This window comes from Chrysochloris asiatica, unplaced genomic scaffold (assembly GCF_000296735.1).
Source record: "Chrysochloris asiatica unplaced genomic scaffold, ChrAsi1.0 scaffold00062, whole genome shotgun sequence".
Lineage (NCBI taxonomy): Eukaryota > Metazoa > Chordata > Mammalia > Afrosoricida > Chrysochloridae > Chrysochloris > Chrysochloris asiatica.
Window position 1 is genome coordinate 5,708,797 of NW_006408580.1, and position 15,175 is coordinate 5,723,971.

At 39.1% G+C, this 15,175-nt stretch overlaps 1 protein-coding gene across 1 annotated transcript in view; it reads left to right on the plus strand.

The window, feature by feature from the left end:
• Positions 1-15,175, plus strand: part of EFHC2 (EF-hand domain (C-terminal) containing 2) — a 259,272-nt gene that overhangs the window by 79,870 nt on the left and 164,227 nt on the right. The window contains exons 4-5 of the mRNA XM_006864292.1: positions 6,263-6,486; positions 10,410-10,661. Coding sequence (XP_006864354.1) covers positions 6,263-6,486; positions 10,410-10,661 — 476 coding nt within the window. The remainder of the gene's footprint in view (positions 1-6,262; positions 6,487-10,409; positions 10,662-15,175) is intronic.

The following is a 15,175-nucleotide window of genomic DNA, read 5'->3' on the forward strand; positions in this document are numbered from 1 at the left end:
GAGTAGAAAGCCTCATCTTTCTCCCGCGGAGCAGCTGGTAGTTTCGAACCACTGACCTTAAGGTTCGCAGCCCGATTCGTAACCACTACGCTACCAGAGCTCCTTATATTGGATGTATAATATATCTACGTACTGCACCCTAGAGAGTAAAGAGGGAGAGATGATAGGGTTGCCAGATAAAGCAGGAATCTCAGTTAAGTTTGAATTTCACATAAACAACAAATACGATTTTAGTATCTCTATGAGTGCTGGTGTGGCACGGTAGGAGAAGCACTGGGCTGCTAACCGAAAGGTTAGTGGTTCAAACTCACCAGTCACTCCTTGGAAGCCCTGTACTAGGTCACTATGAGTCAGAACCGACTAGATGACACTTAACAAGAACAGCAACAACATGTCACAAATACTTCATGGCACATAATTATACTAAAATTATTTGTTGTTTATAAAAATGAAAATGTAACTAGACAGCCTCTATTTTAATTTATTAAAATCTGGCAATCCTAAGTGGGAGGGAACTCACTGAATGGAGCACTTTAGAATTTAAGAGTAGAGTAAATTACTGGGTTGTAAAGATAGGAACTGAGTTCTTGGTGGCTGCATAGTAAGTTAAGTATTTGTGGAAGGAAGGAGAAGGGAGGGAGGGAGGGAAGAAGAGAGGGAAAGTGGTAGGGAGTGTCTATAACACAATGTAGGCATCATAAACGGTATCACAAAAGTGGAGGAAAATGGGATATCTACTAGAAAAGAAGGCATTTGAGTGGTATTGATGGTTTGTCTTGATAGAAACGGAAGAGAAAGAGCAGTCAAAAGGAGCAGCATGAGATGAAGAGAGAAAGTGATAGGGTAAGTTGTTGGAAGCTATTTGAGGAGCAGAGCATGGAGTGAGCAAGGAAACTAGGCAAGAGACTGTAATAGAGAGGACGTTCAGACACCTAAAATGCTAGCAATTTGGTGCGTACTAGTGGCTAAGGGGGAAATACAGAAGGCTATTATTTCTTCTTATAATATTGTTAAGTGCTTTTGAGCCTATATTTACTCATAACGACCCTATATAGGATTTCTGAGGAGCGGCTGATGGGTTTGAACCAGTTCAGTGCTTATCCTACAGTGCCATACTTGGACTCCTATAATTGTAATAATAGAGCTGTGAATTTTTTATTCTTTTGCTGTGAAGCAGGTGCTAGGTTACCTAACAAATGAATAAAAAAGGTATTATATGAAACCAAAATTCCAATGGTGATATTTTAGAAAATAAAAATAGTCTTTTTAGTGAAGTAATAACAGTTAATACAAGAAGAAGAAAGGATTCTATATCATGTCTGATTACAATTAAGGGTCTTAAGAGACATATGGCAAGTAGCCATTCAAATTTTATGTTCATTTACCTAGAAATGCTGTTTATAGACTTGGATGTACCCTGGGTCTGCAATGTTGTTGTTGCTAAGTGCCGTATAATCGATTCCGAAGAGCGGCTGGTAGGTTTGAACCACTGACTTTGTGGTTAGCAGTCTAGTGCTTATTCTACAACGCCACACCAGGACTCCATCTGAAAAGTCGCTAAAATGAAATAAACATACTTAAAATTAAGATAAAGTAAATAGGTTGGAATCTTAGTTAATCTAAAAAAAAAAAAGAATAGGTTGAACGGTGCATGTCAAAAAGCTAAATTTAGTGGTATGAGCAAAGATCTAAGGCAAGTCCCAACTGAATGAGATGAAAACACATTAAACATAAATGGCTATATTATGGTCACTTTGATCTAAACCATAGGGAAATGTTAGAAAGTTAAAGCTTGCAGAGTATAATCAGATAGATGTGCTTTTAGAAGGGAGATGTAACTCTGAAGATAAGGAAGAGTTTAAAAGCAGGTACCTAGTGTCTATACATCTGCCCAAATTGCCTTTGTAGGGCAGTTAAAAAGATAAATATCTGAAAATTTAAAGAGCAGATGTAGTGCTTTTATTATTGTTGTTTTTAACATTTTTAACATTATTTTAATTTATATGCCTTAATGATCTCATTTGTGCTTTAATATGGGCCAAAGACCTGGCATCTGGCCCATTTCTTCACAACTCCAGAAAACACTCCTTCTGGTGGAGTTTCTGCCATTTATTAGGGGAGAGTGTAGTCACATAAATACCAATAAATAGAAATCTTAATCCTCCAAAGGAAACAGTTGAGAGATCCCACAAATACATTATTGAAATCTATCATATGCAGTTGTAAATTTCAAGTGGCTCGGTTTGTTCCTTAGTCAGATTTCCTTGTTTAGTGTTAGACCTTTCATCTCTTTCTAGCCTGTGGATGGCCAAGACTTTTTTTGTACCACAAAGAACTTCCTGGGCTCTTCTGAGAGCCAACTAGTAAAAACAAGTGGAGGGCTAAAGTAAGAAAGAGTGTGTTGTTGTTAAGTACTGTGGAGTCGGTTCTGACTCATAGTGACCCTGTATAGGGTTTCTGAGGAGTGGCTGGTGAGTTTGAATCACTGACCTTGAAGTTCAAACCCACCTTGTGGTCTAGTGCTTATCTTACAGTTTCTGTTGTTGTTGTTAAGTGTCATTGAGTCTGTTCCAACCCTTAGTAACCCTGTATAGGTTTTCTGAGGAGTGACCGGTGAGCCTAAATCTTGTGGTTCAAACCAACTTTGCAGTCCAGCACATTGACCCTCAGCACCACACCAAGGCTCCTTACAGTGGGGGTGGGGTGTGTGTCTGATATAAGCAGGTTCTTGCAATAAGGCATCTTAGAGTAGGGGGTCTGATATATGCAGATTCCTGGGTGTGGGGAGGTAATACAGTGTGGCTGGTCATGGTTGGGGGATTGCTGTGACTAAAAAGTAAATTCTGTCTGGAAATTTTCTGTCAGAGAAAGAAGTTGTTGTTAAGTGCCATTGAGTCGGTACCGACTCATAGTGACCTTATGCACAGCAGAATGAAACACTGCCCGATCCTGGGCCATCCTCACAATTGTTGCCACACTTGAGCCCATCGATGCTGCCACTCTGCCAGTCCATCTTGCTGGGGGTCTTCCTCTTTTTCTCTGACCCTCCACCTTAACCAAACATGACTCATCCTTCCTGACAATATGTCCGAAGTATGAGAGAGGAAGTTTAGCCATCCTGGTCTCCAAGGAACACTCTGGTTATGCTTCTTCCAACACAGATCTGTTGGTTCTTTTGGCAGCCCATGGCACTTTCAGTATTCCAACACCGTAACTCAAAAACATAAATTCTTCTACAGTACTACTTCTGAATATTTAGTCGCTGAAAACCTTATGAATAGCAGAGAAACACTGTCAGAGAAAGAAGAGAGGCTGTTTTTTGGAAAGAGTTGCTCCATCTTGATCACCTTTTCATGGTGCCTGGTAGCTCTTCTACCCATTTCTATCCTGCTTTGCTTCTGACTCTTCCTTCTTATCTTCCCTTAAGTCATTTGTGGCTGCATTACAGTGAGCCACACAGTACAGTGGTAACTATGGAAAATAGAGTAGTTAGTTAGAGTCTGAAAACCCAGACTCAAGATCTATTTTCACGGTGTGACTCTGGGCATGTCACTTAACCACTCTGAGCACTGGTTTTCTCATTCATAAACTGTAATTTATATTACATGCATTACCTGCCTCATGGAATTATTGAGGAATAAATAAGAAAATGTATAAGAAAGCACATCCTATTTTAAGATGATGATGATTACTACTTAAAGGCCCAGCGGGTTGGCCAGTTTTCCCTCCTAGGCAATGTAGGATTCCTATTCAAAATCTAACCAGCACCAACTTGCTTATTTGAATTTTTATAATGAAGTACAAATGCCAGATAAATGGAATTTCTGAAGAAGCTCATGGCTGATTAATAAACTGTCTATATTTTAAAAAACTGTTACAATATAAGCATTTTTAAAGAGGTATATAATGGTTCCTGAAATGCCCATCCTTTTATAGATGTTTAAGTATGCAATTTGTTCTAAATGTCTAATCTTGAATGGTTAAATAATTTGCATACTGTTTTCAGTGGCATGAATTAAAGGCTAATTGAAGTATAATTTTTTGCAGTAAAATTATATCATCTTTTATGTAGTACATTTAAAAAATATTCTAGGACAGTTCTAAATTTTATAGTTTTATTATTTTAATTTAATGTGCCAAGTAATTAAAAATTGCTTCAAAGAAAAGAAAATGAAAATGATTTTAGTTAATTTCCCCTCAGCAGAATGAGAAGATGGTAAGTAGAATAATGGGGCCGAGCCCAGCACAGTCCCTGGCACATAAAGATATTCACTAAATGCTCCTTAATGAATAACGAATGCATAATTTCTAAGCATTAGTAGACTTTGGGAAAAGGAACCATTCTCAGTGCTATACAAAATATGAAGAAGGCAGGTTGACGTCTTTATACTAAAATACCTCTATACAGAGGTCATACAAGCCAACTTTTTTTAAAGCATTCGAGTCTTAGTTTGTCCTGGTTCCCTTTTTCCTTTGCTCTTAAGTAGATTTTTCTGAAAGAAGTCATTTATAGGTGTTAAGAAAAAATTCTTCATAGGTATCTCGCTTTTCTGTACATCTTGCAGGCAGACATGACTGCTCTTTGTTCTGGATTATTTCTTCAAAGGTTAGCAAATAACCTTGGAAGACAGAGATAGTTTTTCCCTCTGGAACAAAATACAGTTTTGGAAGATAGAAGTAGTGTTTTTCTCAAGAAGAGAGGGCAGACATGCTTACTGTCCAGTATTATAAAGATGATGTCTCCCTCTAGTGCAAAGGGCAAGCATGCTTATTGCCTACTATAAAAGATTCGGGTCCACTAAGCTTATAATTTCTCTCCTATAGTGTAGTTCATTGTGGGTGCGGGTGTTACTTTGTGAATTTGCTGTGGGAATTGGGGCTCAGAGAACTGGTACAGAGAATGCTGATATTATGGTTACTGCTATTGCTGTAGGAGCCCTAGTGGTGCTGTTGGAGAAGCACCAGACTGCTAACTGCAAGATGGGCAGTTCAAACCTACTAACGGCTCCATGGGAGAAGTGTGAGGCTTTCTACTTCCGTAAAGATTTACTGCTTCAGCATCCCTATACAGGGTCTCTGTGAGTTGGCATAGAGTTGATGGCAGTGGTCTTGTTTTGTTCTGGTTTTGTTATTGCTGTGATTAATAAGAAACTGCTCTTTGTCTGACCAAAGCATCGCCTGTCAACTGCCAGCATTCATGAAACGGTGGTAGGCTACTTGTTAGCTTGTAAGTCGGATAAAATATCACCCTGTACAATTCTTGACAAGAGATAGAAAAAAACGTGGCTGATATGGTGTGGTACAGTTGGTACATTCATCAAAGCAGGGAACCCTTTTATCTCCAGTAGCTAACCATCATTTTGGTTGTGCTTGGGGATCTTAGGTCCAAATTCTCAGAGGAGAAATGAACAGGAATTCTAGGGTTGGACTGAGAAAATGGAATAAGACACAGGACCTATGGCTGAGTTGTTGTTGTTGTTATGTGCCGTGGAGTCGGAACCGACTCATAGCGACCCTGTACAGGGTTTCCGAGGGTGTAAATCTTTACGGGAGTAGAAAGCCTCATCTTTCTCCCGCGGAGCAGCTGGTAGTTTCGAACTGCTGACCTTGCGGTTCACAGCCCGAGTCGTAGTACTGGCTAAAAATACAAAGCCTCTGATAACCCTGACTTGGCAGTGAGTGAGTGGAGATGGGCAGAGGCTGTGAAGGGAGGAAAAGGAAGAAGACGTTGGTAGAAGAAAGAAGATTCCATGAAGATTCAAAACAGCCTGAAGTCATTCATGCTTATTAAAAGCTGTAAATCACAGTGTTGGAACGTACCATACTGAAGCTTATTATTATTATTATTTTTTTTTTTTTTTGAGTCTGGAGTATACTTTTTGTGAGCAATCTGCTTTGGGGCCTTAGTACCTTGTTTAGTGTGGTCACATTGAGTGCTGCTGGCCAAAAATGAGCATGCTTGTTCTGAGAAAACACCTGTTAGCAGTGTGCGGCTCATTGGGTCACTCTGCTTACAGTCTGCTCCCCTAGTCTATACTTCTATCATGTAGATAACTCTAGTGATATGCAGGGCTCAGAATTCTCAATGCCCATGCTTCCTCTGATCCCCTTTAGAGTTTAACTATACTAATGCTGTTTCTAAGAATAAACCTCTGCCATTTCCCTGCAGGGGGAGAGCAGCTAGGGTTGTTTAGGAGCTATGCTGTAATCTCTGACTTGTTAGCCATGTGATAAAACAATTTTATTTCATTTCATGCCATAGGGACTTCTATCCGGCGTCATCGGATTTCTCTCCCACCTCCTGATGAGGATAAGTTTTATACTGTATATCATTTCAATATCAACACTGACGTTGTGTTTTATGGCCGGACATTCAAGATTTATGACTGTGATACATTCACAAAAAACTTTTTGAGGAAAATAGGAGTCAAATTAAACTCACCAGTGAAGTGTCCAGAAGATCCGTATATGAAAGGACGGAAAATGGTAAGAAATGAATACCCTCTTAAGTTCTGGCCCTTTGGAGAGAGAGTCAGTAAAGGGTATGGGTGCTTCTAAGGCAGATGTGAACTAGATTTGGGGGCACTATATTACTCTATAAGGAGCTCTGGTAGCATAGTGGTTACAGGTTAGGTTGCTAACCTCAAGGTCAATGGTTCGAAATTACCAGCCATTCTGTGGGAGAATGATGAGGCTTTCTGCTCCCGTAAAGATTTACAGCCTCAGAAACCCTATGCAGGGTCTCTATGAGTCAGAACCAACTCTACAGCACACCACCACCACCACCACCATGTTACTCTATATCCTGTTTCCTTTGGGGCTGTAGGGAGGGTGGGGGTCAGCGTCAGAGCAGGAATGACTCCCTCGCTTTCCTTCCCATCCCCCTATTTTTTTCTCACCACCCCTCCATGGTGAGTCTCCCTTACAGTCAGTAGGAGTTTTCAGTGAGTTTTGGAGGTGGGGCAATTTCTAGGTGACCAGGACAGGCATTGTGGTCGCTGCACTTGTCTGGCTTATCTTTTCCCATTTTAGTTGCATAGATCCTCACTGGAAACTCTTTCTGTCTTTGGGTTGATTTCCTAAACCAAGTCTTGTGTACTTTTTCCTTCTTCCAGGCTCCTCTTATGGTGGCTTTGGATGCAGAGATGATTTGGAGGATGGAGGGAAGGACATGATTCTGAGGCATTCCCCCCTTATAAAGGGATGCTTGTCTTTAAGGTCTGACCCATTCGTGTAGGGAGGAAAGAATCAGTGCCAACTTTTGAAAGTTTTTGAGTGATCCTGTGACCCAAATTTTGTTACAGAAAAAAACAAAAATTCTGAACACTAGAATGGTAAAGTGTCATATGGGAACTTACATTGCTTTGCTGGGACTTGAACTCAAATCTCTTGATTTTTAACCCTGATTTTTAATGTTATTTATTTCTCTTATCTCTTCTTATTGAAGTATGATTACATATAGTAAATATACAAACATTAAGTGTACACTTGGATGAGTCTTGGAAAACACATGTTAACTTATACCCAATCAAGATATAAAAGATTTGCATCCTCCCCGAATGTTGCCTCATTCCTCTTCCAATCAATTCTTCTCGTGGTGTGCCGTGAGTCGGTTCCGACTCATAGTGCCCCTGCATAGGGTTTCCGAGGCTCTAAATCTTTATGGGAGCAGAAAGCCTCATCTTTCTGCCGCGTAACGGCTGGTAGTTTTGAACTGCTGACCTTGAGGTTAGTAGTCCAACTTGTAACTACTACACTACCAGAGCTCCTTCCCATTACCATAGATTAGGTTTATTTGATTTGTATTGTTTTTAAACTTTGTAATTAATTTTCTTGTGGAAAGAAAACTTAGAACATTTAGAATAAAATTCTCCTTTGATTCTACTCTCTCTTTTTAAAAGCTGCATGTAGTATCATTCATCTGTTACTTCTTTCCTATTCCCTATTATTCTAGCCCTAGCAGAATTTTTCTGTAATGTTATAGGTATATGGCCCTACTGAGACATAACTACTAATGATGGTGGGCTGTCTTAAGGGAAATACCTATGTGTTTTGATGTGCAAGTTTTGGTTTGGGTTTTCTTAAAATTTCTCCAAATGCCTTGGATGAAAAAGTCCATATAAATACAAAGTCTTTAGAACCAGCAAGAGAGAACCTAAAATAAATGAGTCCCTATGAATGACCATCCTTTGTATATGGGGGTACTCATTAGCAGTTGTTATAACACTATAGTGATTTTGAATGATGGTGCATATATGAAATACACAGAATACTTTAGTATTTCATAGATTTCTAAAATAAAATTCTTACAGTCTCATGCCAGGAATTGAGAATAAGTACCAATAACAACCAAGCACTGTTTTAAATAATTGTATTTCAAATTTGGAAACTCATTTTAGCATTTATTCCCTCAGGGAGAAAGCCCTTCAACAAATACTAAAATCTGTGGAAAATTAGGAGTCTAATAGAGGAGGCTTTTAGATTGACTTTTGTGCATTTACTTCTCCAGTGTTTTCTGCTTTGAAATGTAAAATTAAAATTAAGCAATTTAACTTAAACTGAAAAGAGTCCCAGTGGTATATAATCAATGCATTTCATAGAGCCTTATAATGCCAGAGAAATATGTTTTAATCGATGGAAGTAGAGGTCCTATAATTTCATTTTAATAACTAGGATAAGACTGAAGAGACTTGGTCTCTTCCCTGGCTTTGAGTAAGACTGAACCCAGATACAAAATTTGTATCTGGGTGGATAAAAAATTTCAAGAATTTACTCAAAAGGTTGCATAACACAAATCTCCCTTTCCAATGAATACTTCCTTATATAACAATCTTTCTTAGCTCCAGTCAGATAGAATGGGAACAGTTTGCTCTAAGACAGAGATGAGAATGTGCAAAGAGAGGGAAGAGATAGATATATCATGAAAATTACAAAGTCAGTAGTTCCTGGGGCAGATGACAAAGCCCAGACAAGAGTTCTGTGCTGCCTTGGAAGTTCTCCATTTATTCTACTCATGTTTGCTTTGGGCTTTTATGCTCTCAGTATTTCAAATCTTTTGAGCAAAACTTAACATTGAATATATAATCTTACCATTTCCCTTCACAAAATTTTTGGAATGAGTAAGAAGGATATATATGTGTGTGTTGTTGTTGTTGTTGTTAAGTGCCGTCGAGTCGGTTCCGACCCATAGCGACCCTGTACAGGGTTTCCGAGGGTATAAATCTTTACGGCAGTAGAAAGCCTCATCTTTCTCCCGCGGAGCGGCTGATAGTTTCGAACCGCTGACCTTAAGGTTCGCAGTCCGATTCAGGTAAAAGACAACTTATGTTTTTGGTTGACCTAATTAATATAGAGTCAAATGCACAAATCTAAAGTGATCAATGCCTTGAAAAATATAACCAACTGAGTAACCAATATGAAAATCAAGATTTATAATAGTTCCAGCATCCCAGAAAGATCCCTTGTCCCCATTTCCAGTTAATCCTCTGTCCAGAGACCATTACGATTTGAATTTTGGACACTGTAGATTTATTTTGGCTGTTCTTAAATGATAATTTTAAGTTTTCAACTGAGGAAAGCCAGTTTTCGAAATTACTGCAAACCTATGTTGGTCACCATGGTGGTGTGCCGAGGCGTCGGCTGTGACTTATAGCAACTCTGCGTGGGGTTTCTGAGGCTGTAGATCTTTACGGGAGCAGAAAGCCTCATTTTTCTCCTGAGGGATGGCAGGTAGTTTTGAACTGCTGACTTTGCAGTTGACAGCCTGATTCGTAACCATAATAGTATATACTAAGATAATGCTTAATATGAAAAACTCCCTAATACTTCTTTTCGGTAGTTTTATGGTTAAAACTGGTTATGTATGCATATATGCCAATGTATGTGTAATACAGGAGCTCTGGTAATGTAGTGGTTACGAATCGGGCTGCGAACTGCAAGGTCAGCAGTTCAAAACTATCAGCTGTTCCACGGGAGAAAGATGAGGCTTTCTGCTCCCGTAAAGATTTACAGCCTCGGAAACCCTGTACAGGGTGGCTATGGGTAGGAACCGACTCCACGGCACTTAACAACAACAACAATGTGTAATATGGAGTTCTGATGTGGTGCTGTGGAATAAAACACTGGACCACAAAGTTGGTTTGAACCATACGGTCGGTGGTTCAAACTCACTAGCTGCTCTTTGGAAACCCTATATAGGGCCGCTATGAATCAGAATTGACATGACAGCACTTAACAACATGTACAATATGCATACAAAATATGTCATAATTAGTTGAAATTTGGGGAAAAAAATCATAGAATAGTGTATAGAAAAGATGTATTTAAGTCATCTGATTGCTTGCTTACATCCCAGAAGTGATTATTCAAAACCTAGAACTATTATTTCCTTTTTGTTTTTCCATTTGCAGCTGCAAGCGCTCATGAAACCCTTGCGTCCCTATGAGTCCCTCAGCACCCTGAAACAGTTTCTTGAGTATGATAAGCAGGTTTTACGTTTCTTCTGCCTTTGGGACGACACAACTTCACTGTTTGGGGACCGTCGAGAACTCATCCTGCATTACTTTTTGTCTGATGATACCATTGAAATCAAAGAAGTGAATCCATGTAACTCAGGCCGGGATACTATGTCATTATTCCTCCAGAGGAAAAGGCTTCCCAAGGTAAACAGTGGACACAGCCACTTTCCAAGTTTGCTTTTGAGTTGAAAGATTCAAGTCATTGCGTAGATGTGTTATAAACAGGTGATGGCAGTTACCATATGTTATTGCAAACGTTTAGAAACCTTTCATTTTGTGTCTGGGTGGTGAGTTAAGTGCTCGACGACTAACAAACAGGAAGGTTGGTAGTTTGAACCCACCCAGAGGGCCATGGTAGTAAGGCCTTGAAGACCCTGTGGAGCACAGTTCTGTGCTGAACTCATGGGGTAACAATGAGGCAAATCGATTTGTAGGCAACTGGTTTGGTCTTTTATTCATATGAATCTATGAAAGTAATACAGAGGTTATGACAGATTGGAGTTGGATCATTCTGGGCTTAAGGCAAATAAAGGAAAAAGTCAAAGGCAAGCAAAGTGCTAGCTCATCACTGAGTTTACAATCAATCTTATGATGGTAAATGTGTTGCTAGTAAAAGAATTGGCCATGAAGCTGGATTGGGGCACTGGCCTTTGGCTCCTGCCACTTACTGAGGACAATTCCATGCATTGGTCAGTGTTGTAAACATAGACACACTTACAGTCATCCCTTGTTATCTGCTGGGGATTGGTTCCAGGAACCCCCATGAACACCAGAATCTGTGATGCTCACACCCCAAGCCCCTTATATAAAATTGCACAATATTTGCATATAATCTGTGTACATACTCTCATATTCTTTAAATCGTCTTTCTTATTCTTGTTGTTAGGTGTCCTTGAGTCACCTCCAACTCATAGTGACCCGGTGCACACAGAAGAAAGCACTGTCTGGTCCTGAACCACACCTCACAATTGTTATTTTGTTAGAGTGCATTGTTACAGCCACGGTGTCAGTCCATCTCTTTTTCACTGACCATTTATTTTACCGACCATGGTGTCCCTTTTCAGGGACTGGTCCCTCCTGGTAACATGTCCAAAGTATGTAAGACGCAGACTCACCATCCTCTCTTCTAAAAGGAACATTCTGACTATACTTCTTCCAAGACAGGTTTTTTTTTTTTTTTTTTTTTTTCCAAAGTTGAACCATGCTTGCATCCCTAATGTGAATCTCACTTGGTCATGATGTTTTTTTTTTGTTTTGTTTTTTTTTTTTTTTTTGCTCTTTTGGCAGTCCATAGTACTTTTAATATTCCTCTCCACCACCATAATTCAAATGCATCAATTCTTCTCTGCTCTTCCTTATTTAGTTGTCCAACTTTCACATGTGTATAAGGTAATGGAAAATATCATGACTTGAGTCAGTGACACTTTATTCCTCCAAGTGACATTTTGCTCTGTAACACTTGAAAGAAGTCTTTTGTAGCAGATTTGCCCAATGTAGTATGTCATTTGATTGCTTGACTGCTGCTTCCATGAACACTGATTATGGATCCAAGGAAAATGAAATCCTTGACAACTTCAGTCTTTTCTTCATTTGTAATGATGCTGTTTATTGGTCCAGATGTGAGGATTTTTGCTTTCTTGGCATTTAGTAATAATCCATACTGAAGGCCTACAGTCTTTCATGTTAACCAAAAATTCCCCAAGTCCTCTTTGCTTTTAACAAGCAAGGTTGTATCATCTACATATTGCAGGTTGTTAATGAGTGTTCCTCTAATCTTGATGCAGCATTCTTCTTCATAAAGTCCAGTTTCTTGGATTATTTGCTCAGCATACAAATTCAATAACTATGGTGAAAGGATACAACCTTGGCATACACCTTTCCTGATTTTAAACCATGCAGTAGCTCCATGTTCTGATTAAAAGACTGCCTTATGGTTTCACAAAAGCACAATTAAGTGTCCTGGAATTCCTGTTCTTCACAATGTAATCCATAATTTGTTTTGATCTGTACAGTTAAATGCCTTTACATAGTCAATAAAGCACAAGTAACATCTTTTTGGTAGTCTTTGCTTTTAGCCAAGATTCATTTAGCATCAGCAATGATATTCTTCATTCCACATCCTCTGCAGAATCTGGCTTGAATTTCTGGCAGCTCCCTGTTGATGTACTGCTGCAACTGTATTTTATCTTCTGAAAAATTGTACTTGTGTGTTATATTAATGATATTATTTTATAATTTCCACATTCTTAAGGGTCACCTTGTTTTGGAATGGGCACAAATAATAGATAGATCTCTTCCAGTTGGTTGGCCTACACTTCTTGGCATAGACTAGTAAGTGCTTCCAGCGCTGCATCAGTTTGTTGAACTATTTCTATTGGTATTTTATCAATTTCTCAAGCCTTGTTTTGTGCTCATACCATCAGCATAGTTTGGACTTCTTCCTTCAATACTATCTACTCTTGATCATATGCTACATTATGAAATGGTTGAACGCTGACCAATTCTTTTTGGTACAGTGATTCTGTGTATTCTTTCCATCTTCTTTTGATGCTTCCTGCATCAGTCAATAAATTATCTCTAGATTACTTATAATAATGTAATACAATGTAAATTCTATGTAAATAGCACTTTATGCTCCTTAGCCTTTGACAGATTACTTTGACCACTTAATTACTTTTTCTCCCCTACATATTTTTGATCTGTGATTGGCTGAATCTGTGGTTGTGGAACCCGACGATGAGGAGGGCCAACTGACAAACACATATGTTAGCACACACATGTACCCATAATAATCACCAACTAGCCACTGGCTAACAACAATGACAGATTTTCCATTGTATTTACTATTTATTAAAAATAGTTATTATATTGATTTCTGTAAATATTTATGGCCATTTGAGAGCTAATGTAACTTGAAGCAGCAAAAATAGTACTTAATTAGAATTGTAGTTCTGACACTTAATAGCTGTGTGAACTTTTACAAACTAACTTATCTGATCCTATTTCTAAATGACAACTCTAAAATGTCACTAACAGGATCTTCATCCTGAGATAATTGTAAGGACTGAGTGACGTGGTATTGTTAAAAAATACTGCATTAAGGCCTATAAACACCTATAAGGGCACATTCAAAATATAAAGATTTTTTTCTTGGTTCTATGAAACTGAAAGTCAGTTTGAACCCCAAAGTTGGAGGTTCAAGCTCACTAGTTGCTCCTTGAAAACCCTATAGAGGGTTGCTATGGGTCGCACCCGACTCGATGGCACTTAACAACAACAACAACAACATGAAATTGAGGAGTCCTGGTGTGGTACTGTGAGAGAAAGCACTGGACCACAAAGCCAGTTTGAACCAAAAGGCCACTCCTTGGAACTCATCAGCCACTCCTTGTAAATGTTGTACAGGGTCGCTATGATTAGGAACCGACTTGACAGCACTTAACAACAACATGTTATGCATGAGTTCTCATACAGATAATGTATTTTTTTCACTTCTCTGGTAGCGTAGTGGTTATGAATCGGCCTGCTAACTTCAAGGTCAGCAGTTCAAAACTACCAGCTGTTCCATGGGAGAAAGATGAGGCTTTCTGCTCCTGTAAAGATTTACAGCCTTAGAAACCCTGTACCGGGTCACTATGAGTCAGAACTGACTCCATGGCATACCACCACCACCACCAAAGAAAGGGTAGCATTTAGAATCATGCTATGATTTTCTGGTGGGTTCTATACCAGTAATTCTCAGTTGGGGATAATCATCAGAATCTCTTGGCCCATTGCTAGAATTTCTGATTCTATGGGCTGGTGTCAAGAACTAGTTTACACGTGTGAACTCCACAACTCTGAAACCAGAGGACTAGATGGTGCCCAGCTACTGCTACCAACGGCTCTGAAAGGGATCACATTAGAAGATCCCGGATGGAGTGAGAAAAAATATGGAACAAACCTCAAAATTATTAATTAAAAATAAAGACCAGGCTTACTGGTCAGAACGAGCCTGGAGGAGCCTGAGACTGTGTCCCTCTACCACCTTTTAGGTCTGGAAGGGAACTTACCCTCTTGGCCCAATATTCAGCCAAGCAGTAGATAGGAACCACAGGGAGGAAGTGGGATAACCTTTGTTGCATGGGCAGTGGCTGTGGGGGTTGTAATCATTGAGATGAAACAAAGTGTATGATTTGTTGAATGTAAAACTGATGATCTTGTCTGTAAACCTTCACTCAATTCACAATAAAAAGTTAAAAAAAAAAAAAAAGTTCTAGCTTCCAGATGGTTCTTAGATCATCTTTTTTTTTTTTTGATTAAGAACATGAATCTGAACAAATGATTTGTTTTGGCATCTCATTATGACAGTATTTGTTATACTTAGATAAACAAACCCATTAGCAATCTACCTGAATCAAGCAAATGTAATAACAAAATAGAATCATTCATTCATCCAATAATTATATTGTTGTTGTTAAGTGCCTTTGAGTCTGTTCTGACTTAGAGTGACTCTGTATAGGGTTTTCAAGGAGCAGCTGGTGAATTTGAACCGCCAACTTTGTGGTTCAAACTGACTTTGCAGTTCAGCGCATTGACACACAGCACCACACCACGACCCCTCCGATAATTATTGTTGTTGTTGTTATGTGCCATCGAGTCGGTTCCGACCCATAGCG